The sequence below is a fragment of the Alexandromys fortis genome, unplaced genomic scaffold (genome assembly GCF_014885135.2).
Source record: "Alexandromys fortis isolate MF-2015 unplaced genomic scaffold, M_Fortis_MF-2015_v1.1 scaffold_178, whole genome shotgun sequence".
NCBI classification, from domain to species: domain Eukaryota; kingdom Metazoa; phylum Chordata; class Mammalia; order Rodentia; family Cricetidae; genus Alexandromys; species Alexandromys fortis.
Genome location: NW_026068054.1, coordinates 959,039 through 985,935, shown reverse-complemented (window position 1 = coordinate 985,935; position 26,897 = coordinate 959,039). Strand labels below are relative to the sequence as shown.

General features: G+C 50.1%; 1 protein-coding gene across 1 annotated transcript in view; it reads left to right on the top strand.

Moving 5' to 3' along the window:
- Znf423 (zinc finger protein 423) overlaps window positions 1–26,897 on the top strand; it is a 294,241-nt gene that overhangs the window by 73,858 nt on the left and 193,486 nt on the right. Inside the window, exon 3 of the mRNA XM_050119822.1 lies at window positions 23,576–23,776. Coding sequence (XP_049975779.1) covers window positions 23,576–23,776 — 201 coding nt within the window. The remainder of the gene's footprint in view (window positions 1–23,575; window positions 23,777–26,897) is intronic.

Sequence of the window (26,897 nt, the reverse complement as noted above, 5' to 3'; positions counted from 1 at the left end):
GATTATCTCTTCTGAGAAGTATGAGGGAAGAACATCTTTGCAAGGGTGACATATTAGTTATTTTTCTCAACTTTGTGACCATTGATTTACAAAGAGCTGCTTCAGGGTTTAGTTTGTCCCCTGCTTGAGGATAGAGTCCATTACGGCAGTGAAGCCATGGTGGCAGAAATATGAGGATGTTAGTCATACTGTGTGCATAGTGAAGCCATGGTGGCAGAAATATGAGGATGTTAGTCATACTGTGTGCATAGTGAAGCCATGGTGGCAGGAATATGAGGACACTAGTCACACTGTGTGCACAGTGAAGCCATGGTGGCAGGAATATGAGGAAGCTAGTCACACTGTGTGCAGTTGGGAAACAGAGAGAGAGCTCAGTGCTGCTGGCTTGTCCCTTTTCTATTTTCATTCAGCCTGAAGTCCTGCCCATGGGGCAGTAGTACTCACATTCAAGGTGGCTCTTTCCACCTCATTTAAGTCTCTTTGGGAATGCCCTACAGGCACACTCAAAGTCGGGTCTCCGGGGATTCCAGATTCTGTCCGGTTATGGGTGAAGAGAAACCTTACAGATCATTCTTGTCAGAGTACACTTGGATACTCATGGTGGCAAGGCTCCCAGACAGGCCACTTCCCACTGCTGAAAGGTGAAGGTAGGTCAGCACATGACCACCACATAGTCCACTCATTTGGTGGATGGCTGAAGAAACCAGAGCTTTTCAAGATGTCCACACAAGAGATACAGCAGTCCTGGACAGGTGACCACATACCCAATGGAACAGCTGTGTGGAAGGAAGACTCTGACATTGGCTCTGAAGGAGAGATCCTCTGTGGGGAGGAGAGCTTTGTTCATTGTCCTGTCTTTGACTGGCCGTTCTTCCTGTGTGCTAGGGAAAATCCATCTCTTTGTGCTTGCCACCACACCTGCTTTGGGTTCTTGATATGGGCTCCTCTATGGTAGCAAACCTGGCTTGACTGCTGGGCTGCCCATGTCATGCACAAGCATCACCTTCCAGCTTCCATGATGGAACAGGGTGGCACGGGGCCAAGAGTAGGGGCAGCTCTTTCCCCTGCTGTGTTGAGCGTGATGCTCTACCCAAGGCAGGCACTTGGAAGCAGCCGGTCACGTGTCTGGCTGGGTTTGACTTGACATTTTGTCGTTATGGACTATGGGTTGCATAGGAGAGAGTTGAAACTGACCTTAAACTTGTGTGCAATGGCACAGTGCTGAACTCTGGCATGAGCTGCGTGCTCGCCATCCTGTGTCCTTTCCGTGGTGACAAAGCCATCACTTTAGCAGTAGCAGGGGTCTGGGAGGAAGGTGGTAGCCGTCATAGGAACTCAGGACGTTATGGGGGAATCCGTAGTACAGGAGGTTAAACAAAGGCAGTAATGAAGCCTAGCACTGAAATGTGACAAGAATGAGTGGAAGCCCTTGGCTCTGCTTATTAATAAACATGTGTTGAAAACCCGAGTTTTGTCTTTGGCATGGAGCTGATAGAGGCATTGGATTTGGTCCCAATGTTACATAGTCTAATGGAAAAGAAAAAAAAAACCTAAGCAGAAAAACCCCAGCCATTATGCATCAAGTAATTTATAAGTAAGGTCAAATAACTACATCCAAATACTTGTCTTAGCTGTTGGGTCTCCCAGCATTATATTGTCACCTGTCTGCTCTGGTCACAGGCGAGCTGTGGTTAGGAGGACCTCTGTCTCTGGTAGAACTTGGGCTTTTAAAAGTTCTCTTGCTTTAGAAAACAAACAAACAAAACAATCAAAAAACTTAGGCAGTTATGCAAGCCCATAGCCCAGGTTCTCTCTTGGCACCCATCCCTCTATCTGCTCCATACGCTCCTACATCCTCTCTCTAGGAACTTGATATCAGTTCACATGGGTACATCCCTAATTCTCAGCCCCCACTGTGGCACCCACGTCCTCCCCTGCCAGCTCTACACAGGAAGGTGCTGGAGAGAGTCCTTGTCCAGGGTAGCATCGGACATGATCATGTGGTTCTGGCCCTTTTGACTTGAAGCTTCGCTGGGTCCCAGCTTAAGGGATGGGCAGGCAGAGGCCTTCTGAGCCTGAGTCATCGATGCTAGTCTGTTGTTCCTTGCCTGGGTCACTTGCAGGGCTCCGGTAGGTGGGCCGATTCTCTTTGGCAGGGACTCCTGTATATGACACTACCCTGCAGAAACAAGCCTGCCTGTCATTAAGTTTGTATTGTGCATTCATGACCCCTAAGATCCAGGGGGATAGGATACCTCTTGATACAGCCCACCTCTAGGATTTGAACAAAATCCAGAGCTCTTGGGCTTTTAGCCTCCTCTGTCTGTGTATCTATGGAATAGTCAGCTACCCTGGCCACTGATACCAGTGTCACCTCTGTGGGCTCCAGCTGCCCTTGCTGAAGCTGTGCGTTTGTATCTGCTTGGTCTCTTTCTTCCATCTCCAGTCTGGCTTCCTCTCATTATCTCTAACCACCCATTCGCTCACCTCTTTTCCTACCTCTAGGTTGGCCCTGGAGACAGGGATGGCCCCCACACTGCCATGACTCATCAAGTGCCCAGAACTGCTCTCGCTCACCCCCTGCCCCTCCCCCAGCACTGGGCTCATGCCTTGAGAACTGTAATCACTCTGACGTTCGTGCACCGTCAGCATCTGGGCGATGCGGCTTGAGAATTAAGAGTTGCTAGAAGAAAGCCCAGCCCTGAGAATGGCTTTTTAACCAACTACCATTTCTGAAGGGGACATAGAAGGAGGAGAGCACGAAAGAGTGTGCCCGCCAAATGAGGGTTAGTGAGGAGTCTCCCCGATAGCGAGTGCTTCATCAGCGGCAGAACGGCACGTAAACAAATCTAATTTCCCTCCAGTTCAGCTCGTCGCACGCTTAATTACAACAACCATTATGCATACGTGTGTGTGTGTTTATTAGCAAAAGAGGGTCATTATTAGCCATGTACGATGATGGAGAAGGTGGTTCCACCCTCCATAGGTGTCCTCCGAGAGCGGGGAGTGACTTTGCGTGTGAACTGGAGGTTTTCCAGTTATGGTGGCTTGGAGGAAGTTGGAGGCAACCAGGCAAATTCAAGAAAGACTAGCAAGGGGCAGGATTGGAGCACAGGGAGATCTGTGGGAGTGTTGAACTCCTGGTCCCGGCTTCTGAGGGCGGGACTGGCTTCCCCTGACTCTGTTCTGCCTGGCACCTTGGTGACGAGACCCCTCCTGTTGTCACCTCTTCAGTTTTGACTCTATAGAGTTATGAATGAAGGTTGCATGTTGGGATAGGGCTTGACTGCTTCCGGCCAGCCCTTTTTAGATGTTTTTTCACACCTCCCTTCTTCTCTTACTAAGGGGGAGGGAGGCACGTGTTGTCAACGTCGAAGAAGATGGAGCATTGGAAGGTTGCAGTTGTTTCAGGAGCAGGTAGCTGAAACCCAGTTAGAAATTAATTAGTACAAAGGAAGTAGACCCCCACAGGCCAAGTGCCAAGGTTTGCAGGAAGTGCCCATCCAAGGGGCCCAGAGGTAGGGAGAAAGATTATTCTGCCTGGAATTCCATGTATGATGTCTCTGGGAAAACTTTCTTCGTTCCTTCTTATCCTACCCGTTCCCTGCCATGGTTCTACTTCCTCATCAAGCCACATAAGAAGCTGCTCTTTGTGTATTTAGTAGTGGAACCAAGGTGCTGCCCACACTGTGCACGTAAGTCCTGTGTGTCCAGCAGCTGTAGCATGTGCCAGCTACCGCCCAGCTATGGGCACCAGGCAGAAGGTAATTGCATTAGCTTTGGAAGTGGGAGAGACCTAGAAACCTTGGCTTATCCAAACCTCCCCTAGTACTTAGGGCCCCTAGCACACCTTCTGCCAGGTCTTGCTTGAATACTGCTGGGGATGCGCTAAGGACGCGAGGCTTACCTGCCTTCCGAAACAGTGGACGCTTTAGGGTATTTGCATGAGGGGTGCATTTTACCTGGTATACCTTTTCATGCCTGGCCCTTGCTGCCATTTTAATGTTGTCTCAAATGTCCCTTCCTAGAGAGACCCTTGTCAACCCCTGGAACTCCAGTTGCCTCCTCGCCTCCTGTCACTGTCTTGCCTCTTGTTTGGGACACATGCTCACCACCACCTTGGGCTCCCTGACTGCTGTGTTTCTTGGTGCTGGTGGCTAGGTAATACCTGGCACTCAATGGGTCCAGGAGGAACATGCTGCAGGCTCTCAATTACAACCTATGGGGGGCGAAGAAACTGGTTAAGAGAGGGAGGTTAAGTAACCCCAGTACCTCACAGACCTTGTCTAGCTGTCTCTGGTAAGCCTGTGTCTCAGCCTTTATGATGATGAGTTCCTCAGGTTTCACCCTCCCTCCCTCCCTTCTCCCTTTTCCTCTTCCTCCTCCTTTTTTCTCTTCCTCTTCTCCTTTTCCTCCTCCTCTTCCTCCTTCTCCCCCCCTCCTCCTCCTTCTTCCCCTCCCTCCCTCTCTCTCTCTCTCTCTCTCTCTCTCTCTCTCTCTCTCTCTCTCCATGGCTTCTCTGTGTAGCTTAGCTGTCCTGGAACTCACTCTGTAGATCAGGCTGGCCTTGAACTCACAGAGATCTACCTGCCTCTGCCTCCCTTGTGCACCTTCCTTTCTTGATGGCACCATGACATCTGGTGATGTGTTCCAGTACCTCCCAGAGCAACCTGCCTCTCCAAGCGCCTCCTTCCAGCCCGTGTAGTCTTCTGTTCGTCCATGTTCAAAGGATAAGCTGCCTGCAAACTCCTAGGCCAGAGTTCTCTGACAGGGTTCAAATAGCTATAGGGTACCAGTTCCGACATTTCCTTCTCACCTGAGGGCTGCTGGGCCTGCTGGATCTGAACTCTGCAGCCCACAGGGTTCATTTGTGAGCTAGATTCTGTGGAAGCCACCTGCACCAGGCTTCCTGCCTCAGATGCCTTCTTCCCAGTTATGTGGCTGCCTGGGTCGCTGAGCCACAGGTTGCGGGATAGATGTCCTACAGTCCAGCTTTCTCCTCTAGGGCCTTGCTTTAGGAAGTAGCCTGTGAGGTGGGGCTGAGGACCTGAGGTGAGCTACTCTTTTCTTTCTTAGTCTTCACTGTGAGACGCCGTCCTGATGCCTGCTTGTTCTGGCTACAGGGACCTCTTTGCTGTTCTTCCTTCTAGGGCTCCAATTCAGATGTTTCTGAGTTTAAAGATGATGACTCCCATGTTGCCCTGGGAGAGATGATCCCAAGCCCCACTGCCCAGCACAGTAGAGCCCTCCAGGTTGATGATATCATTCCTCTGGGAAACAGAGGCAGTGCACGGGTGGTGGTGTATTTATCTTGAGACTTAGCTTACCTGGAGGGGTCTGAGTCACATTTAATCTTTGAGAAATGAGAACACTTTTCCGCTGTGGTCATGGTGGACCTGGGACCTAGGCCTGGCTTCTGCATAGAACTGGATGTGCCTCCATATCTGTGGCTCTGGGATTGAAGTGCTTGCTAGGAAGATTCAGCATGCGCAACGATTTCAAGTGTCTAGGGACTCCCAAACTTATTGTCTGAGGTCACCACTGACCCACCTGAAGCCTAGAGTACTTTCAGGGACAGGTGCAGCAGTTCTGAGCTCTGCCTCAAGCTTTCTCCTGGTTTTCTAATTCAGGACCTGGTGGCATTCCCATGTCACAGACCTATCTCTCCCCACTCTGGTTGTGGGCACCCAGCTCCCTCGGTGAAGCCACTATCACTGCCTGCCGAAGTTACCTCTCCAGACCTTGTGCTTTATCCCTAATCTTTCAGATCCTGGTCCCCCTTTACATTTCTCTGTTAGCATGTCCGTCACCATTCTTCCTCACTAGATCTTTCCTGAGATCTGAGGAAGTTCCTGGCAGTTGCAGGGCATAAGGTGCTGTGTCCCATGTCTCTGCATCTCCCCTCTGGATGAGACTGGTGCTGTCCCAGGCTCCTTCTGCCCCTGCCCACCAGGTTCTCTGTGATTCAGCGTAGGCCAGCAGCTGGCAGCGAGGAAGGGTGGTGCCTCTAAGGGACGTCCAGGTCACAACAACATTTGACCTCTTCTCCTGTCTGAGATTCTGGGACAGAGGAATGGAGGGGCTTCCCAGGACCATCCCGACTTGACCCCTGGGGTGCAGGGGTGACTTGTTTCCATGGCGGTAGTTAGGAAATCTGGGAAGTGCCCAGATTTTGTACCTCTTGCTGTTACTGCCAGAATTCCTGAATTGGAAGTTGCTAAGTTTTACTGGAATCTTCAGCTGTGAAGATGAGGCCTACAGTGACTTCCTGGAACAGAAGCACAATGTGGTGTGTGCTCAGGGGTGTGTGCATGAGCACACGCGTGAAACAGAGAATGGACTTTGGGGCTACTGAGCCCCATCCCTTCAAAAATTACCTATTTTCTATCACATGGGCCTTTGGTCGATAGGTCTGTCTATCTATCTATCTATCTATCTATCTATCTATCTATCTATCTATCTATCTATTGTACATCTGTCTGTCTGTCTATTGTCTGTCTATCAATCATCTATCCATTTATTCATCTATCTATCTGTTTGTTTGGCGTGTGTAACTAGAACATCAGAGTGATGTCCAGAAAGATGGTCAGTGATGATGTTTCTGGGAACATTGATGGCTTTCCTACCAGGCAGCACTGATGAAGGCGGTCCTCTGAACCAAGCTACAGCAGAGAGTTTAAAGAGGCCATTAGGTGGATCCTCTTGCAATACTAGGAAACCTAGCCTGGAAGACAAATCTCAGTCCTCCCCAGTGCATCGCTGCACTTTCTTGTGTTTAGCTGTGAGTCACTGTGTCAAGCTGTGGTTTTTGCTCTGGATGAAGCTTTAAGGGCGACTTCCGGAAGCCGGCGACTAGGCGAGCACAGCACAGGGCTGAGCACATCAAGGTGTAGAAGGTTATGGATCGTCATCAGGGGCACCATTTCATTCCGTATAGTGATCGCTGCCCCTGCCTTCCAATTCAGGACAGGGTGGGTGAGGTTCAGTGCCTCAGAGTGGTCTCAGACTGGATTTCTGGGTGGTGAGGTTTCAGTCATTCGTGCTATTTTCTATATGGCTGGTATGTTTGACATCCGTCACAAACATCTTCGTAATCAGAACTAGAGGAAATCAGCTGCCTCCCCCTTCCCGTCTTTCTTCTATGAAAAAGACACATAGAAGCAGTTCTGGGGAGAAAGCTCTACATGACCACAGGCTGGCCTGATGGCCGCCCTGTAAAAGGCACAGTGCATGCCTGTTGGGTATGGGCAGACCCGTTCGTCCAGGGGTTTCCAGGCTGTGTCATCCCACTTGGCTGTTCCTATGTCCATTGTAGCTGAGAGCTCTTTGGAACCTCATTCCTGCAACCTGTTTTTTATGGGTCTCGGTGCTGCTGGATGGCCCTGGGGGCCTGACTGGAGAGACCCACTGCTGCCCACTCTCTGTTATGCCATACGAACAGCTGGTGGCACCTGGACACTATGGAAACTGAGCTCCTTAGGTGGGAAGCTGCAGATCATGTTGCTTTTGCTGTGGCCTGGACTTTTATGTTTCCTCCTTTCTGCAGAGGACAACAGCCTTGGCGGCAGTCAGACCCTCATGTTCTGGGAAGTACCCCAGCATAGAAGAAGTACCTGTTTTGGGGGTGGGTTAGCGCTGGCCCATTTCCACGTTCATAAGAGCGCAGACTTGATAGGGCGTGCAGCCGCACCGGGTGCCTGTCAGGAAACCTCCTCTGCTTCCTCTCCCTGCTTTGTTGGGAAGATTTGCAGAAACTGCTCCGAACTCTGACCCCGGCTGCATCTTGCCTGCAGCAAGCGATCATGTGACGTCACCCGGTGTGATTTCTTAGCAACGGCTGCTTTTGGCTGGCCAGGCCTGGATGTGCTCCTGCGGAGTGGGTTGGAGTAATTTTCTCCATTCGATGTGTGATTGTGGAAGGAGGCCAGGATGCATTTTAGGCAGCGCCTGGCTCCGTCTTGAATTAGACTGTTTCCATTCTCATCTCCCCAAAGGTGCTTTCCGTGCTCAGTGAGAACTCACGAGCGCAGCCTGCCCACAGGAGGGGCGGAAAATTGGTGAGAAGTCAGGGCTGGGCCATTCTTTCCCCAGTACAGAGGGACAAAATCTACATTTACTTAGAAACGACTCAGTTGGGCCAGCAAGATGGCTAAGTGGGTAAAGGAACTTGCCAGCGCTTGATGACCCGAGCTCAGTTCCCAGAATCTGCGTGGCGGAAGAAGAGAGCTGACCCCTGTAGGTTGTTCTCTGACCCCCCCTCCCCCCATGTATTAATGTGGCTAGCGTGTTCTCACACACACACACACACACCATTTAAAAAGCCTGCTAGAAATGGCCAACCTGATGGTGTCCATCTGCTCTAAATAACGACACAAATGGCTTTAATTCATCCTGTTCTATGTTTATTCATTCATTTGAACTAGGATTGAGGCATGCTGTCTGCGCTAGGTACTGTTGAAGGCACTGGAGGGGGGCTCTGCAGTGACGGGCATGTTCCTGTTCTGTCAGAACTTGGTATTTTGGTACCACTTCATATTTATGGTGAAAGTTCTCGCAATTTTCTACCTCTTGCCCATCTGCATCACCCTGTATGGAGGGAGGAAGTGGAGTAGGATCTGTGGGTGTGGGCACCCCATCCCTGCCTCCACTGTGTGCTGTGTTGTAGGCTGGATTGGCTGTGGTGTGTTGGTCCCCCCTCCCACAGTGATACACACACACACACACACACACACACACCCCCCAGAGTCTTTCCATCTAAAACCCTGTGCTTCCACTGCTGTTCTCAAATTTAACCCACCATTCCTTCTCTTCAGAAATTTTAGCATTTAAAACTTCAGTGGCTCAGCGGTAGTGTTTGTTTAAGTGAACTATTTCACATTTAAGAAAGGGAATAAGGGCCATCCAGGAAAGACCTTCAGCTTCAGGAACACACCTCGTTCATCCACCCGCAGAGCTCTGAAGGGCCCTTCGTTCCCCTGCAGGGCTTGGCGTCCATCGCTTCTGTGCCCGTCTTTCTTCTTGAAATGTGGGGAAAATACATCTAAATGTTGTTGCTGGACACTCGTTAAAAACAGCACAAATGTTGGAATGTCAGTATACACACACAGTTCATAAGGCTATGCTGGCGTGTGGTATATAAATATGGCTTCTATTTTGCTACCCACTTGTTTTCTCTCGGGTTATGCTCAGAGGGTCTATGGTGATCCATGCAGCCTTGTTTCATTAATTTTAATTGCTACATGGCTTCTACTTGTAAAAACACCACAGTTTATCCATCTTCCACCCATGGACATATTGAAATATTTTATATTTGCATCCTTAATCCCTCAGCTATGCTCTCCCAGTGAGCTCTCCAGTGCATGGGCTTTCTAGCCCTGTCACTGAGTGGTTGGGTCTGAGGACATGGCGACAGTGTCTTCCTCCAGCTTTACGCATCAGCTCCATTCTCCACTATAGGCTTCATTTTAGGTAATTTTCATCTCCTGGAACAGTTAGAGAAAATGTCCCTGGATTGTGTTTTGGTGACCCCATGTGAGCTTCATAGAGGGCAGTGGGAAGGGATGATTCCATCGAAGATGGCAGTGCTTTGGCCAGGAAGGGACAGTGGCAGGGTGGGTGAGTGGCCTCAGCAAACACCTGTCACTGGAAGCAGTGGTGGGTGAGCAGATTAAGAAGCCTATGCTTGGGTTTTGCTCTGATTCACAAAGGCAGTGTGACCTTTAGCATTATCCTTTTTAAAGATAGGGAAACTGAGGCTGGGCAACTCTAAGCAGATTCCTTGAGACAATGGGGACCCCTCAAACATAGGAAACCCCTCTGTTTTCTGCTCTATCCCTCCTAGCCCTGAAGACTTGGTGGTTCCTTGTGGCATCTAGAATAGGTCTTGGCATTTTGCAAGTGGGAGAACAAGCCTGGAACAGGAGCAGGTACGATTTGCTCACTTAAATTTGCAGCAGATACCGGTTGTGGTGGCACACACCAGTAGGAGTTGCTGAAGGAGGTGGAGGCAGGAGGATCACAGGTTCGAGGCCATCCTGAACTGAGGGAAAAAATTGCTACAGAGCCTTGAGGTAGGAGAGTGAAGATAGGGAAACCGAAGCTTAGAAAGGGGAAACAGTTGTGGCATAAATATGCCAAGAGTTAGCAACAACGCTCACATAGCAGCCGAATTTCCCGTTCTCACTCCTCTCCTTTTTAGGGTGTTTCTTTACCCCTCCTGGAACTGCATAGCTGCCCATACTCTCTGTGGATCGAGTACTGGTCTGTGGTTTGTCTCCTCAGCGGCACCCCTATAGGCTCCCTATAGAGCAACCTCTCTTGCCTTTGATGCAAATTCCTGCACTTTCCTGATAATATTCTGGGCTCTTCTTAACGCAAGGGGGTCAGCCGCGAGGCAGCTCGGCAATTTATAATTCTTGAAAATTCTGTTTGGTGACATGAGTTAGCATTTAATAGACACCCTGCCACCTCCTCTTTCCCTATTGTGACAAGCTCCTGGCAGAATCCTTTTGAGACTCAAGGTAATTGCACCACGCTGCGAAAGGGACGACCACGTTGCGCTCGAGTGCGTCTCAAAATCGTCTCCACAATAGACAGGCAGGTACGAGTTTGCTGGGCTTCAAGGTAATGATTTAAACTTAATTTGACCCTTGATGAGGGATCCAGTGTTTCCGGTCAGATGCAGTCTTTGGTTCGGACTTGCCTGCCATGCCTTCAACAGCAACAAAAATAATTCCTTGGTAACAAGTGCCTTTCTAAAGATGTCTGCTGCTGACAGCTAATATAGAATTATTGCCCCTGAATGCATTTCTGTAATTACTTCCCAGAGATCTGTCTTTGTGTTAGAAGACATTTCGCACTTTAGTAACGTAAGTGTTTTGGGAGGGCACGAACAATAATTACGCACAGTCTTTCCATGAAAATAAACCTAAAAAAATTATAAGAGCTAACGCTAAAATTGGTTAGAGTCAGGGAGGAATTTAGTTCGAATTTGATTCGTGTGTATTTGTTCCAAGTATAATAACCTTTCCTGTATGGAAACTTTTTTTTTTTAAACAAAAGCAATAATGACACAAAGAGCCCGCTTTCTAATTTTTGAGCCATGCTGAAGCTGAAAACTGATTAAAAGTGACAAGTTGCTCGGGACTGCATAAAGGAGCGTCATTACGGAGCCCTGATAGGAGACATTTGCGGTAATGGAAAATGAAATGATTCACAGTGTGATCAATAAAAAATTAGCAGCATTTAATAAAAGGTTTCTGCCTCATGTTGACTAAAGAGCATCAAGAGCAGTTTGAAATATGAGTTAAGTGACGGTTGGAGGATGAGCCCGGGGGTGAGTGGGGTGCCGTGTGCGTGTGCATAAAGATCACTTCGATACTGACCCTTGGGTGGAGATTGCCAAGCCCTAGGGTGGATCTGGAAGCTTCCTCTGTGCTGCCCACTTGACCTCTGACCTGTGGCTAATCTAATCCCCTGAAGTCTCAGCTCTTCCTGTGTGGGAATGTAGATGCCTAGGTTGGGGACCAACATGCAGAACTCCTGCATCTGTCCATCCCACCAGAAAAGGTGTACCGGCCTGGAGACCCCCTCCGTTCTCTTGCGGGTGAGAATGCTGGGCAGCAGGCTGCTAGTTTCTGTTCCGTGGGTTGCCGTAGGAAACTGGGTTTTAGACTCTGTCTTACAGCCCACGTGTGAGACTCCAAACACTCTCTTGGGGACTGGAGTGAAACAAGCAGAAAGCCAACAGACCTTAGCAAGTGGATGAGGTTAAGCTGTGCAGAGATCATGTGGTCCCTGGAAGAAACCTGTTGCCGTCGTCAGGGTCCCCGGAGGTGACCTGGGGTCTCTCTGCCCTGGGGGTGCTTGGCCTGGGTCAGGATGAGACCTGGCTACTGCTTGACTTACTCGTGTGGGGAAAAGGACCCAGCAGACCCTCAGCTTTTCTCCAGGAGACACTTCTGTGGTTCCTGGGATGTGGCACACACCAGACTGTCTCCATGGCCCGTCACTAGTTAACTTCTAAAGTGTTTTACACAGTCTTTGCTCTGTGTCTGAAGGAGAGAGGGGACTCTTGGTCTCCTAGGGCTGCACAGAAGCCAGGCTGGAGACCGCCCTGGGTTGGAGGGTCATTGGGAGGGGGAGTATCTGGCCTTTGGGTTCCAGTAGAGGCCTTGGAGCCTGGGCTGGGGTCTCTGGCACCAGAGATCCCTTGCATCTGGGCAGGAGGGAATGGAGTGCCTCTTCCGGGCTCTGTCACCACTGCCTGACCCTTCCCAAGGTTCTGTCTTCATACAGACCCATATCTGGATTTGTTTGTTCATTTGTTTGTTTAGCTGTGCTAGGGATGAAATGCAAGGCCTTGTACATGCTAGGCAAGCACGCTGCCACTGAGCCATACCCCCAGTGGGATCATTACATGTCACAGTGGATTGGGTCCTTCCTGACGGATTGCATGGTTCACTTGCTCTCTTCAGACTGCCTGCCTTTCTTAGTTCCCTCCCCCCCCCCCCCCCCCCCCCCCCCCCCCCCCCCCCCCCCCCCCCCCCCTCCCCCCCCCCCCCCCCCCCCCCCCCCCCTCCCGCCCCCCCTCCCTCCCTCCCTCCCTCCCTCCCTCCCTTTCTTGAGACAGGGTCTCATTGTGTATCTTTGGCTAGTCTGGAATCTCTTTGTATACCAGGGTGGCCTTGAACTCACAGAGATCCTCCTCCTACCTTTCTGCCTTTGGAGTGCTGGGATTAAAGGAATCCCACCCACCTCGCAGAGTCTTTTGGAGGACCCACTCTGTACTGCACCTACTGTGTGCTAGGCCCTATGCTAGGTGCTTATGGGTGAGCGAAGCTGATCCGACAAACTTCTGTTAACAGGAGCAGAAGGAATATTTAGCGAGTACTCAGTACACACGGGAGTAGGCAGGCAGCAAGGGGTGGGACTTAGGGAAGCCCTGGCTGCTGAGGTGGAGTGGGCCTAGTGAGCCCCCTCAGCCTTTGCAGAAAACAATAGAGGGAGCTGTTCCCCCTCGGGGACATCATGCGTGTTCTAAGTGTCTGTCCCAGGCACACTGTTTCAAAAGGCTCTGTTCCACAGTCCTGACTTACAGTCAGGCCTGCTGAGGACCAGAGAGGCACATGGTACCCAGAAGCCAAAGCAGCTTTGTTATGCTCATTCTGGGCTCTGTGTGAGCCCAGCCAAGCTTCTGCAGTCTGGCCATGTGTTCTGGTTAAGAGTAAGACAGACCCCTCCACGCCCCTGTCTCTTCATGGGGCTCCTCCTTCTGCAGCCATAAGGGGAGGAATTTTGCCCCAGCATCTTGGCCTTGAGTTCTCTACCGGGTTCTGGAACAGTTAGAGTCAGGCCTGGCTATAGCCACACATCAGCTGGTTTGATCTAACTCCCATGTGGTCCTGCCCATCTCTGGCCTGCCTGGAGATGTCACCTGATAGCTCTGGGAGGACAAAATGGTCACCACTTCAGGAGGTCTCCAGCAAGTCACAGCGTGCAATTTTCAGAGTTCCACGGTGGCTTAGTCCTACCGTTCCTCATCACTGCACGTGGTGCGATCCATTCTGTTAAGATTGTGTGGCTCGGGGGAGTGTCACCGTTAACTACTTAATGGAAAACATTTCTTTTCCCCTTCCAGTGAGATCTTGTCCCCTCCTCTCCTTCCTCACCCCACCTGCTCTGTTGCCCTCCCTGCTCCCACAGTTATCTCAAGTGAGCCTGTGCAGGTGTGCTATGGGCAGAGGAAGCTGCCATGTCCCTGTGCCTTTGTGGGATGGGTTGAGGGAGCGTGTTCTCCCCTTGTCTGTCTATAAACAATTGTCAAGAGCAAGACGCTTGTGATGGAATGTTGGCTTTATTCCAGCACAGAGCTGGGCTCAGTTCTCTACAGTGCCTCCAGCAGTGGATAGAGTCTAGTACGGAGCTGGGCTTGGTTCTCTGTACTGCCTCTAGCAGTAGATAGAATCTAGTAGGTATTTAGTAAATGCTGGCGGACTGCACGTGTGGAGTTTTGTGTCTGATAGGTCTGGGGGAAAGCTCGATGCCAACCAGGCGTGGTTGGCAGAAACCGGAGTGATGCCAGCATGAGCAGACAGACCCTAGTAGCGGGAACTCATAACATGACCAGGTTACAGGATCATCCTCGTGTTCAGATTGAGGATAAGGCTCTTCAGTGTAAGCCATCGAGATCACATAAAATGGACACAAACCTAGGGCCCGAGTGTCCAAAGAAGGGCCACTGTCATACTGTTCAGCTGACCGTCTCATCTAAGGAGCATTGAGCAGATGGCCCAGATGTGAGAACCCCTGGTTGCCCCTGCTTGGTATCTCATGGAAGAGACTCTCAGCTGAGCTCTAGGCCACATCCAGTCTTCCAAAGGCTTAATATCCTACCTCCGCCATTTCTCTGTGTAGACTTAGCAGTCCTGGAACTAGCTCTGTAGTCTAGGCTGGCCTTGAACTCAGATATCTGCTTGCCTCTGCCTCCAGAGTACTGGGATTAAAGGCATGGTGCCACCAAGCCCAGCTGGCACTGTTTCCTAAAACTTAAAAGTCAACACATTAAAAACAAAACAAAACAAAACAAAACAAAAAAACAGAGGTTAGGGGCCAGTGAGATAGTTTAGTGTGTAAGGGCACTTGTAGCCAGGCCTGACAGCCTGGGTTTGATCCCGGGCTCCCATGTGGTAGGAGAGAAGATTCCTCTGAGTCTTATGACCTCCACACTTGTGCTGTGACCTGTATAATAAGTACATGGACACACGCAAACTTGATTGTTTTAAAAATTCCAGAGATTTTCCATGAAAATGAAGACCTTCTTTCTGTAAGGAAAGAATAGCGTGAAGCTGTGCTGGATGGCACTCTCCACTGGCAATGACCGTCTCTAGGAGCCAGGCTGGGCTCCTTCCTTGAGGCCTTCCAGGAACACCCGGTGTGTACAGTGTGTGACGTTGGAGATTTGCTTCACGTGGTGTTTGAGTGGCATTGGGTTTTCACCCCAGTCTGAACCTACTTGGCTCTCTGTATAATCGGTGTGAAGTGACGTATCCCTTAATGGGCTATCAGTCACAGGATGTTCTGGTTAGTGTTCTTGTCGACCTGATACAGTTGAGGTCATCTGGGAAGGGAAACTTCAGTTGAGAAGAGGCCTTCATCACATTGGCCTATAGGTGTGTCTGGGGGGCGATGGGGGGCATTTTCTTCACTAGTGGCCGATGTGGAAGTGCCTAGCACACTGTGGGCAGTGCATTCCCGGGCTGCTGGTTATGGGTGGCATAAGAAAGCAGACTGAGCAAGCCAGTGAGCAGTGGTCCATGTCCTCTGCGTCAGTTCCTGCCTTGACTTCCTGTCCTGGCTTCCCTCAGCGATGGACTGTAGCACAGGACTGGAAGCCAAATGAACCCTTTCTTCCCCAAGTCACCTTTGGTCATGATGTTCAATTGCAGCAATAAAGATCGAAAACTAGGACACAGACGAAAGATGCCGAGGAAGGAGGAGACCTTGGCTACAACACTGTGAGTCATTCTTGGTTGTAGGGTCCAGAATCTCTTCCCTGGAAGGTTCCGGTTATTTCCAGGGTCAGCTGGGGTCCTGGGTTGGACCAGTCCCTCCTGGACAGTACACCCAGCCAAGCTCATGAAGTACAGTCTGCCCCTGACTTCTTCCTTCTGTGCACCCACTGACCCTGACCGGGGCAACAGTCACTTCTTTAAGAGGCAGAACACGGTCAGTCAGTTATGTGTTGAGATACTTGCCAAGAGCTCTGCTGCCAAGGGCACCTTAGGTTGAGTGTTAAACACTGGTTCACACTGCGAATTCTGTAAACCTGCAGATGATAACGGCTCCCTCAGAACTTGAGGCCGGCAGCGGATGCACGAACATTCTGTCTAATTGGGGCCAGAGACTTTTGGCCCTGTTTGGTTTGTTCCCGTGTCCCTGTCCTTGCAGGCCCATTAGCTCAGGCTGTGTCAAGAATGCCCCCCTCCTCTGCAGACGGGACCCATATATGGAGCTAAGCTAGCCAGCACCCAAGTTCTGAGAGTGCTTCTTGCCATGGGAGCGTGTCTTAAAGAAGCTTACAGGCTGTCAGAACAGAGTATGGATTTCTTACGTAGGGAAACGTAGCCTCCAGTAAACGTGGGTGTGGAAAACACCTTCCAGCCTGTTTTCCCTCTCGACCACAGTAGGTGTAAGGACAAGGAAGGTGGGGTCAGGGAACGGTGAGGTAAAGGTGTCAATGCTGGCCGCCTGGCAGACTCAAGTCACATGGCAAGCTTGTTAGTGGGGGCTCAGTCTTCTCTCTGGGCTGAGTTTTATTAATGGTGTGTGGGGTGCCTGCATGGATATATTTGTGCCTTTCACAGGGGCATGTGCCTTGATCTTCACACCTTCTCAATCCTTAGGAACACATGAAGCCTCACTTGCTGAGTGATGTCTTTAACCCTTACCTGGGTCATGATGGTGAGTGGGTTGGGTCTGACTAACAGCAGCAATAAGCCAGTAGCCACGAACTCTTTTCTCACACCATAGACTAGATACCGGACTTCATATTTATTACCTCGTTACAACAATTAAAGAATTAAATGAGCCGGGCAGTGGTGGCACATGCCTTTAATTCCTGCACTTGGGAGACAGAGGCAGGCAGATCTCTGTGAGTTTGAGTCTAGCCTGGTCTACAGAGCTAGTTCCAAGACAGCCCGGGCCATACAGAGAAACCCTGTCTCAAAAAACAAAGATTAAAAAAATAGAGTTAAAAGAGACAAGAAATGACTTGTTCAAAGTTCCCACTTGCTGAACTGAGTCAGGTTGGCTCCACACAGCCTGTGGCCCTTGTCTGTCTTCTCTACCCTTTCCATAGTCCCCAAACTACAAATCCAGCCATCTGCTGCTTGTGTGGATTGTTATTTCAGTGACTGCCTTTAGTCCATCAGCAGTGGGCTGTACCTGGTGTCTTGATGTTTCTAGACCACGACTCTCAACCCTTGGATGTACCTGGAACTCAGCACTGGGTGGTTCTACTTCCTGCAGAGGTGGGGAGCTCAGAGTCACGTCCAGGTCCTCTTGTGAGAAGAGTTGACAAACGAAGCCCTCCAAGTACTTGCCTGCTTGGCTGACCGGCGACTCGTGCCCTCTCCTCCTTCCCAGCCCCCTTCCCCCTGTGACCCTTCTTTCTGCCTTTGCTCTCCCCTCCCACTCAGAACCTCCCAGGCTCATGTACTTAGCGGTAGGAGGGCCTTGGCTGCTCTCACATCTTACCATGCTTGTCCGTTTAGTGAGTGTTGCTCTCTCCTTGCTGCAGCTGGAACAGATGCTGCCTGTCCCACTCAGACTCTTGTGGGTGCAGCAGAAGCCAGAGGCTCAGGCAGGAGGCACTTCTGAGGTCACGTGAAGCAGGGGACTTCTAGAGCTGTCTGTGTAACCCACATTCCTGCCCCACTTCCCCCCTCAGCTTCCCACCTGCTCATTCATTTGCCCACATCCCATTTCTTAAGTGTCTTTTCTGTGCCAGGCTTTCTGTGGGCTTTGAGACCACCAAGATAAACAGGGCTAGGAAGTGCACTGACGTTTAGCAAACATGTCTATGTTATGCCTGGCACACCCTGGGCACTCAGGAAACATTTGTGGATGAGGGTGGAGTGAATAGAGGTGTGTGATTGTTGGCATTGGCGTGTCCGATTCTCTAGCTCTTCCCTTGGAATATCATGGTCTTCTGCCACCACCATGTGGTGCTCAGCCCTCAAGTCTCAAAGTCAAGGCCTTCCCCGTGGTTCGTGGAGGCTCTCAGAGTGTCCAGGGCCTGTACGTGACACCTGGACCTACAGATCTTCCCGGGAAGAGAAGAGGCACCCATGTGGGCACAGTGCCCTTTGACCCGGGGACAGAGGGACCTCATTCACTGCTGATTCCTGTTGAGACTGTCTCAGATGCCCGTAGGTGCTGGGGAGCCCCACAGCATCCCCAGGTCAGAAGCCCAGGAAGTTTCCCAGACTCACAGCCTCAGACTTTCCTTTTCTTTCTCTGAACAGGACAAACACAGCTGTTTTCCATGCAGCATTTCCTCAGCTTCCCCCCTTTAATGTTTGGGGATTTGGAATCCAGAGCTGCTTTTTGTGGGTGTTCCTAATGTAGTTTGCTTCCCTGTCTTAAATTCGGGTAGCCATGGTATCAAGGCATTGAGCTACTGTGACATGGAAGCCCTAGGTTGAGGACCCCAAAATTCCTTCTGCTGGGGAGGCTGGGTCACCTTCCTCTTCCTTCGTCAAACTTCTGCCTTCTCTCTGCCACTTCTTAGGCGGTGTGGTGCTTTCTTCAGAGTGCATGGCTCTCCCTCATACTCTCACCCTGAGAAAGATTGTGGCATGGTGGAGTAAAGGAACACTACTTCCTAACGAGAAGCAGCGTGTGCCGTGGCCTCTGCTGCTGGAACCCTCCAGTCCATACCTTTTGGATCTGGATTCTGAGTTTCATAGACCATAGAATGGCACCAAGGGGCGGTTTGCGGGAAGCCACTGTGACACAGTAGTCTCTCTGTACAGCCTGAATACTTTGAGACCAGCAATATGTGACTCTTTCGGCCTAAGAGTTGATATCTTTCTGTGGTCCCACTTAGTACCATCTGCTAAATAGTGCTTGCAGACATAGAGGCTTGCTTATTTGAAACCAGTTCGCTTTTCTGCATCCTCAGCGCTTACTGAGTGCCCACTGTGTGGCTGTCTGCACCAGAGGCTGGGGAATGGTAGTGAGCAGAAGCAGCCCTGGCCACACCCCATGGAGTTGGCAGTCTGATGGGCATGCTCTGGCCAGTTTAGTGTCAAGCCTCCTGCATTCGGTGCTTGCAAGCGACTGACAGTCTGTTGTTATTTCTCTCTGTTCTGAGGGCCGGCTGGGTTTTATGGCAGATTCTCTTGGTGTCCCTTGAGTGGCAGCTGTGTGGCGGCCAGAGCTATAGCCTTAAGAAGTTTTTCAGGAATGGAAGTCTGAACTGGTGTATGCCCATGGGTTGTATACCCATATACTGGTACTGGATGTTAAGCCGAAGCTGTGGTAGGCTTGGGCTTCTCGCAGTCTGGCGGCTCATTCCCAGTGGGAGGATCCCAGGAGACCTACAGGGATGCGGCAAGCTTCTTCTACCTACTGTCAGGAGCATCCCTGCACACCACTTCCATTGCATTCTATTGATTAGAGGCTCACCAAGGCTGCCAGCCTGTGGGGGATTGTAGGTGGGACACATAGGTCCCTCTTCTTGATGGGTGAGGGGTCAAGGACTTGTTGCAGAGGGACAGGTGGATGGAGAACTATTTTGGTGTGTCTAGGAAATGCAGACCGAGACAGTGGGCGAGAAAGGAAAAGCAATCCCGTCCTCATAAGCATCTTTTGTACCGAATGTTCTCACAACGCGGGGTAGGGAGGCAGGGGCCCAGGTGTGTGTGGGCTTTGTGTTAGGTGGGTGAGAGGTAAGGGTGTTCTCCTGCCTGCTAGGGAACAGGAAGTATTAAGTCCTGGGCAGAAGCAGTTTGGCAGTTCTTGGAACCATGTGGCTATGCAGATAGCTGCTTGCACAGAGAAGAAGCAGGAGCCAACACAGACCCTCCCTCTGACTTCCATGGTGTGGACAAGTCCCCAACACTTGGCTCATCATTTCTCATCAAGTCTGCGTTGTGGGTGAGCTGTATGGTGGCCTGGTCTTGACTAACGCATAGAACCCCGTTTTCATTACTTAGAATGGGGCCATGAAGTCAACTGCCCATAGCACTCCCCACATGGCTGTGTTTGGAAGGGGCTGGGCAGCCAACGAAGGTCCAGTTAATGCCAGCTGCTGTCTTGATGGCTGCCTGGGCAAAAACTTTAGAAAATGCCAAATTGTGAGCTTTCTGGGGTGGAGTGTAAGGTCTGGGAAGTAGAGGCCGTAGAGTTTAGATCAGGGAGGCAGGGTTTTCTGGCTCAGTTGGTTTCCTGTCCCATGCATGTGGCCACAAGGGAGTAGCCCCATGCAAAGTCCTTGGGTTTCCCCTTTTCAAGGCTTCAGCTATGGTGGATGGCATCTGGGAGAACCAGAGTGGGCTGGGAGGGAAAAGAACTGACTAACCACCTCACAGACCCAGAGGCCTTGACAGGTTGAAGAAACCAGCAGGTTGCCTTTCCCAGGTTGGTGATTGCTGTGTCTGATCTCCAGGTGGCTGGAGGACCAGTAGGTTGGCTGTGGTTGATGCCGGGAGGCCTCTGTGCCCAAAACATGTGATGGCTCTTGGTAGGGACTGGGACATGCCTAGCTAGGCCTCTGCCTCCTGTGCTTGTTCTAGCCACATGCAGGTTCAGAGTGGGGACCAGGAGGACCTCTGAGGCTGGCCAGGGAAGGAATGGGGCAAGCAAGGCTACCTCTGACTAGTTGAACTGGGTCAGAGGAAAAGGGAAGGTCAATCCTCGGACCCTAGTGGCTTATTCTGAGGCTGGTTCTGGGTGGGTCCAGGATCGAGGAGCAGCCAGAGAGTGCTCCAGGGAGGATGTTGGCCCAAGAGCCCTCTGTTCTCCTGAGCCTTGGGCCTCTGGGAAGAGATGGACAGTGTAGGCCCCACTTCTTGTATAGGTTGGGGTGACCCTGGAGCCTCTTTTTCCTTCCCTGACAAAAGAAGACTTTTCATCCTTTTTCCTGCTGGTAAAGATTCTAGAATGGTGGCTGAGTAGGAAAGTGGAGTCCATCTGTCTGTCCTTCCATCTTTCCTTTTCTCTCTTCTTCATTTGTTCTTGCTTTTTGAGACAGTTTCTCTGTTAAGCCTTCGCTAGCCTGGAACTTACTCTGTAAACCAGGCTGGCTTTGAGTTTATCCGCCTGCCTCTGCCTCCCAAATGCTGGGATTAAAGGTGTGGGCCACCATTGTCCTGCCAGCGTCCTTTCTTGCAGTAAAGGGGACTCTACAGAGCCTGTCCTGCCCAGGCTTGGAGTGCTTATTTCCAAGGTTCTGATAGCTTGGAGTCAGCAGAGCCGCTGGGTGCTGATTCTTCAGGGATCGTCTCTTCCTCAGAACTTGGGCTGGCTATCCAGAGCCTTTCCTGAAGGTCAGGCTGGCGGAGCTCTCCACCCCTTGGGAGGCCAATGGTGAGGTCTGGGCTCTTATCTGCTCCTTCCCTCTCTCCCCTCCCTTGTCCTTTTCTGCACAGCCACCCCGTCTTCCCATTAGTAGCCAGACATAGGGGAGGTGACAGTTTCTTAAAACAGATTTATAGTCTTGGACGACTTTATGGGCTTTTGCCTTATAAAACCGGGAGTTGACATTCTGATTTATCTACTCCCGAGTCAACAGGATGTACCAGATTTAAAGAGATCAAATGCAGTGTGGTGTTTGTGGTTCCAGTTGTGGATTTGCTGAGCCATTACAACTAGAATTGCCAAGTAAATATGGCAGGGAAAAAAAGAAAACCAAACCAAGGGGGTAATTTAAATATGTCTATTAAACTGTGTGTTAAGTAAAGTAGCAAAGGCTCGGTGCGGAGTTGTAACTTACTGTCTAGAGAGTTAGTTGCGCAGATAAAATTGGAATTATGACTCTTTTAAATCCTCTGCAGAAGGTTTCCTTTGTTTTTGTTTCTAAATTAAGGGAAGAGACCGTAAACTAGAATTTCAGAGAGCAGTGCTTGCCTGTGTAACTACGACGTGTGATGATTATACCTTTGAAGGCTCTGAATGATATTTTTTATTTCTTCACTTTCTGTTTCTTCACATTGCAGTTGCTGCTGTGGATCAGATTCCCTGAGATAAATATGCTGCTTAGCTTTTAATGGGATTTCTGTATTGCCAGGAGTTGGCTTGTTCTGGTAATAAAAGAACCTAAAAATTGTACATCCCTTAATTGGTAAGAAGAGAGATGTTTTGATGGGCCACAAATGGAAGCATTGATTTTTTACTGCCTCTGCCGCGTGTCCTACGCTGTTCCCTGCCATGGAAGGCGGCAGCTGGCTCTCCGATGAGCTGATTTGTGTTCCCAGGTTCTTGATGCTGGGGGCTTGGAAGTGTGTGTTCTTTGCAGACAGGAGAAATAGAGCCCTTATAACATCATCTGTTTCTAAATTGAAATATTTATGGGTCTGTGCTTTGCTCCTCAAATTGAATGCGTTCCTAGCTTGAGGTCTCTCTCTTATGCTTTGGCGACTGGCCCTGGGGAATTTAAAGGTTGTCTGCTAAGCCTTTTTTGGTGACAGTTATGTGCATGCAGATATGCACATAACACATATGCATGCACTTTTGCATGCATACACATTTGCATAAATACATTTATGCATGATAGAGGCCTTTTTAGTTGATTTAGATCAGTGCTGCCAGGTTTTGACCAGTACAACTGTGTGTGGAAAGGGATAACACACACTTTAGTTTTCCAATCAAGGGTCCCTGTGTTTTAGTGGGCAAACCGCTGATGTTTATGAGTGTTACTGACATTATATGTAGTAAGTATATTTGCCTTCTTATTTTCTTTCTGTACATTGCTTTACAAGTTTTGTTAATTGCTAAGATTGAGGCTTTTTTCTGCTCCCACAGATGTGGTAAGGTATAGAGAAGTCAGGGAATGGAGGGTGCTGGGGTGTTACCCCTCTGCTGGGCATGGGAAGGCCCTACTTTGAAATGGGACACACAGAGCTGTCCCTCTCTGTGGGATGCTGCACAGTGTGACCTCTTGAGCTCCTTTTCAGCTCTGTGAAATGGGGCTGTGTACCTAGAGATGTGGCTTTGCAGCGCGTGTAAATGCAGAGCAACAATGTGGTCTGGAGTCTTTCCCCTCCACAGGCTCACCGCATAGGGTTAAGTCCAGAGAAGTTGTTAATCTTATAGAAACCGCTACCGTTATCCAAGCCTTGTTATTTACTCCCTGGTCACTGGGAACGGCCCGATGGGTTCAGGCTTCCTCTTGTCATGGCTTTGTTTTGTTGAGGTTTCAGTCTGTGAAACCAGACCAGCCTGATATTCACTCTATAGCTCAGGTTGGTTCTGACCTCAGAATTCTTACACCTCGGTCTCTTCAGTGCTGAGATTCAGTCAGGCCTCCATAACTGGCTCCATTCAAGTTCCAGATTTAACCATCCCGGATCCTTCAACTTCATGCGCCTTCTAGAGACAGGGCATTTACGGGGACTTGGGAGATGTGTTGTGTGGAGGGGTCAATGTGACTGAGATCTCTCTCCCCATTCCAAACTGCGGGGCTTTAGGGAAAGCGACAAGTCAGGGTGTGTTTGGCGCAGCTGCGGGCGCCTCAGAGAGGTACGCCATAGAACTGGATTGTTAGGAAGCAAATGCTAGGCGTTCTCACTTCCCTTGAGGGGTCACAACACCCAGCATCCACGCATAGAGGGAAGATGACAGGAAGTCCTCCTAGAAGATTTGCGCCATGAATTAAAGAATCTAGTTGAGAATTACTGCACCACATGCTACACCCCCCCTCCAATATATTAATATACTGAGAGGTGTCAAGAATAATGGACCCCAGGAGGTAGAGTAATTAAATGTATCGTAATAAATACTGGGTGATTCTTTTAAACCCCTTTTCTGAGACCCTGTCAGCTGACGTGGACCGTATTCTTCCTGTTGGCAGGAGGCCTAGAAGGAGAGCCAGAGTGTGATCGGAAAACCAGCCGTGCGCTGGAAGACAGGAACAGCGTGACAAGTCAAGAGGAGAGAAATGAGGACGATGAAGACATGGAGGATGAGTCAATTTACACCTGCGATCACTGTCAGCAGGACTTCGAATCTCTGGCAGACCTGACGGACCACCGGGCCCACCGCTGTCCTGGAGGTAATGCTAAATAGCGCCGGGATTCTGACAGGTGGTTACACGGATAATTGGACATAGCAACAGCTTGAAGCCTCAAGTGAGATTAAAGAATTAATAATGTAATTTTACAGTTAATGTCATTTTATTGTGGTGTCTTGGGTACCCTGTATCCTCCTTTAAATAAAATTAAAAATAAAAGCCACAGCTTCCTGGCAGGCAGAAATTGGGTGGAGGTGCCCTGTTTCTGTCTCGCATACAGTCTGCAGGCTGTAAGTGGGTGAATCCGTACCCCAGATTTATGGAAAGCCTTTTGGAAACCTAGCAATTAAGAGGTTGTTAGTCTAAAGTTAAGCAGCTTAAGTGTGGAAAGCCATGCAAAGCAGTAAGCTGTGGGGAAGGGCTTGTGATGGGACGGGGGAATTCTAAAGACCAAGGCCAGCCTGTGCAGTGGGGACCCAGGTCGACCCCTGGGCTTGGTGCTCTCCTTCTGGGTAAGAGGACCAGTAGAGATGACGGCATCCAACACTTTGAAGGGTGTGTTGGGACATGGGGTCATGAGGAGCCGCTTCAGACTTCAGCAGAGTGCATGCTCTCTTTGTCTGGTGTGTAGGAAGCTGGGAACACGTGCATATACTGGGGTGTGCCAGCTACACTACAGGAGCACGTGTACCATGTATGTCTGGGCTCTGAGCTTTGTAGAGGGAGGCCATAGTAGCTTTGTTCTTTTCACAACTCTGTATTTCATGATGGTTATCAGTAAAACCTTTCGGATGCTAGTTTTGAGGAAAGGGCCTCTAAACCTCAGGTCGATTTTCTAAAGGGGTACTGTCACCCATTTGGGATCGGATTTATTGGTAGGAAGCAGCTTGAAATTTAAAACTCTTGCTTATCCTGTTCCTTAGGTATGGCCGGGTCTCTCCTGAGACGTATTCTCCCATCTCAGCAGGTCCTGGAACAGGGTTCTATCCATCTCCTCACCTTCCTTCAGCTCTCAGCATCAACTTGAATCTCACGCCTGTCTTCCATCCTTTTAACAATGCTAGTCTTTCTATGTGGAGAAGAAATCAGTCTGGAGCAGGGGCAGGGAGAGGCAGGGGCCGGGGCTGAGGTCTGTGTCCGAAATAAGAGCAGGCAGCTTCAGGTAGGCAGACCTCTCCTACTGGCAGGCTCTTTTCTCCATGGCCTCCAGCGGGTTGAACTCTGCAGCAGCCCGTTTGCGGAATGCCCAGCATTGGTATTGATGTCGGTGGTACCTACTATAACTAGAGCCTTGCCTATTTCCTAACAGGACCCCACTAACGACCTCCATTGGGATGTGATATCTAGGAACACCCCCAAAACCTGGAGCCTTGGAAGGGACTCAGAGTATGAGAAGTGACCTTGCTTAATAGCATCCCGGAGAAATTCATTATCACCCCGGTCTGGGAGCTTCCTGACATGGACGAGACATGCAGAATTCTCCTCAGGACACTTAGGATCACTGAAATGGACCACTGGGAATCGTGGGGCCTTATCGCAAACTCTTCTCTACCTGGGGGGGAATCACACACTCCCATTGCTTCTGCATTGCCAGCTGTTGTGTGTGGAGCACCCTGGCCTTTCCTCCTGAGGCACCCTGGCCAGTTCAAGCTATTCATTCACCTTACCAGTTATGGTCTATGCATTGGGCTTCAGCTTCCAAATGTTATGAGGGACTTGGTTTCTGCTTTTGTATGAGAAGTGATATAAAAATGTCGTAGCAGTAGCTGGATGTCACGCCTTTCATCCCAGCACTCAGGAGGCAGAGGTAGGTGGATATCTGTGAGTTTGAGGCCAGCCTGGTTCCCAGAGCTACTTCTGGGACAGCCAGGGCTACACAGAGAAACCCTATCTAAAAAATCCAACCAGCCAGTCAACCAACCGAGCAACTAAAGAAATAAGAAAAGAGAGTATCTCTGTTTCCTTGGCCGGGCTCGCCGTTGATCGGTGATAGAGCCAATAGTCCTGCTCCCTGCTGGACGCTGGACAGAAGCTGGTGGCGGTCTGTCCGCTCTGGGGGAAAGGCACTCCAGAGAGACTCTTGCTAGTGGAGTCCGGCAGCTTTGGGCTCTGCTGAAGTTCCTGTCCCTAAGGCAATCTTACACTAAGTCTTATCACAAAAGTGAAAAACTCAGTGTCTGCCTGATTCTCTTGATTGGCGCTCAGCACACAACACATATATGACTCAGGTGTAGGAATTTTACACGCGCGTGCACACACACACACACACCCCTGCCAGCAGCCAGTCTGCTGAGCAGGGGACTCTGTTGTGTGTCCTCTGGTCTAATTCAGCTGTACACTAGGGTCTACACCGTATGTTGAATTTGAACAGTTTGACAAGAACTCAAACTCCAAAGAATTCAAGGAAACACTTCTTTAGTAAATGCCAGTTTACCCTACAAACGGTTATGGAGGATATGGGCATAGCAATGAGAGGGTGAAGTGTAGGGAAGGGGCATGGAACTTCCTCCCTCTGCATGATACAGTCACCACCAAAACTTCCTAGCCCTGGTCTCCTGGGCTTTCATGGAGATTCATTGCATCATCAGGCGGCTTAGATTATTGACCATTGGACGTTGGTATACCCTCTAGCCCCTCCCCTTCCTGGAGGTTGGGACCAATCAGAGGCTGTCAGGACACAAAGCTCCCCCCCCCCCCCGTTGAGAATTTGGGGGTCTAGGGCAACACCACCTGTCTTTTCTGATGTCCATTTCTCTGAGAATGAAAGTTTTGTCTGCTGTAGAAGCCGGCACTGCCAGGATGTGGGGGGAAGGGGAGCCCCTCTATGAAACTGCATAGCGAGTGGAGGACCATGATGTGTGCCTTCATGGAAAGTGGTGTTTTAAAATGATATGTTTACTGGTGTGCATGTGCGTGTAAAGCCAGTGCTCAACCTGGGTTGTCATTTCCCAACTGCCTCCTTTATTTCTATTTCTATGTTTTATTTAAATGAAAGGGTGTTTCGTTGGCGCCTGAGCCTTGCTACTTAGGCTAGGATGGCTGGCCGGCCACCGAGTGCCACAGATTCGCGTGTGTCTCTGCCTCCTCGGCTCTGGGATTGCAAGTGTGTGCCACCACACCCAGCTTTTCACACGAGTGCCGGGGATTGAACTGAGTTCCTTGG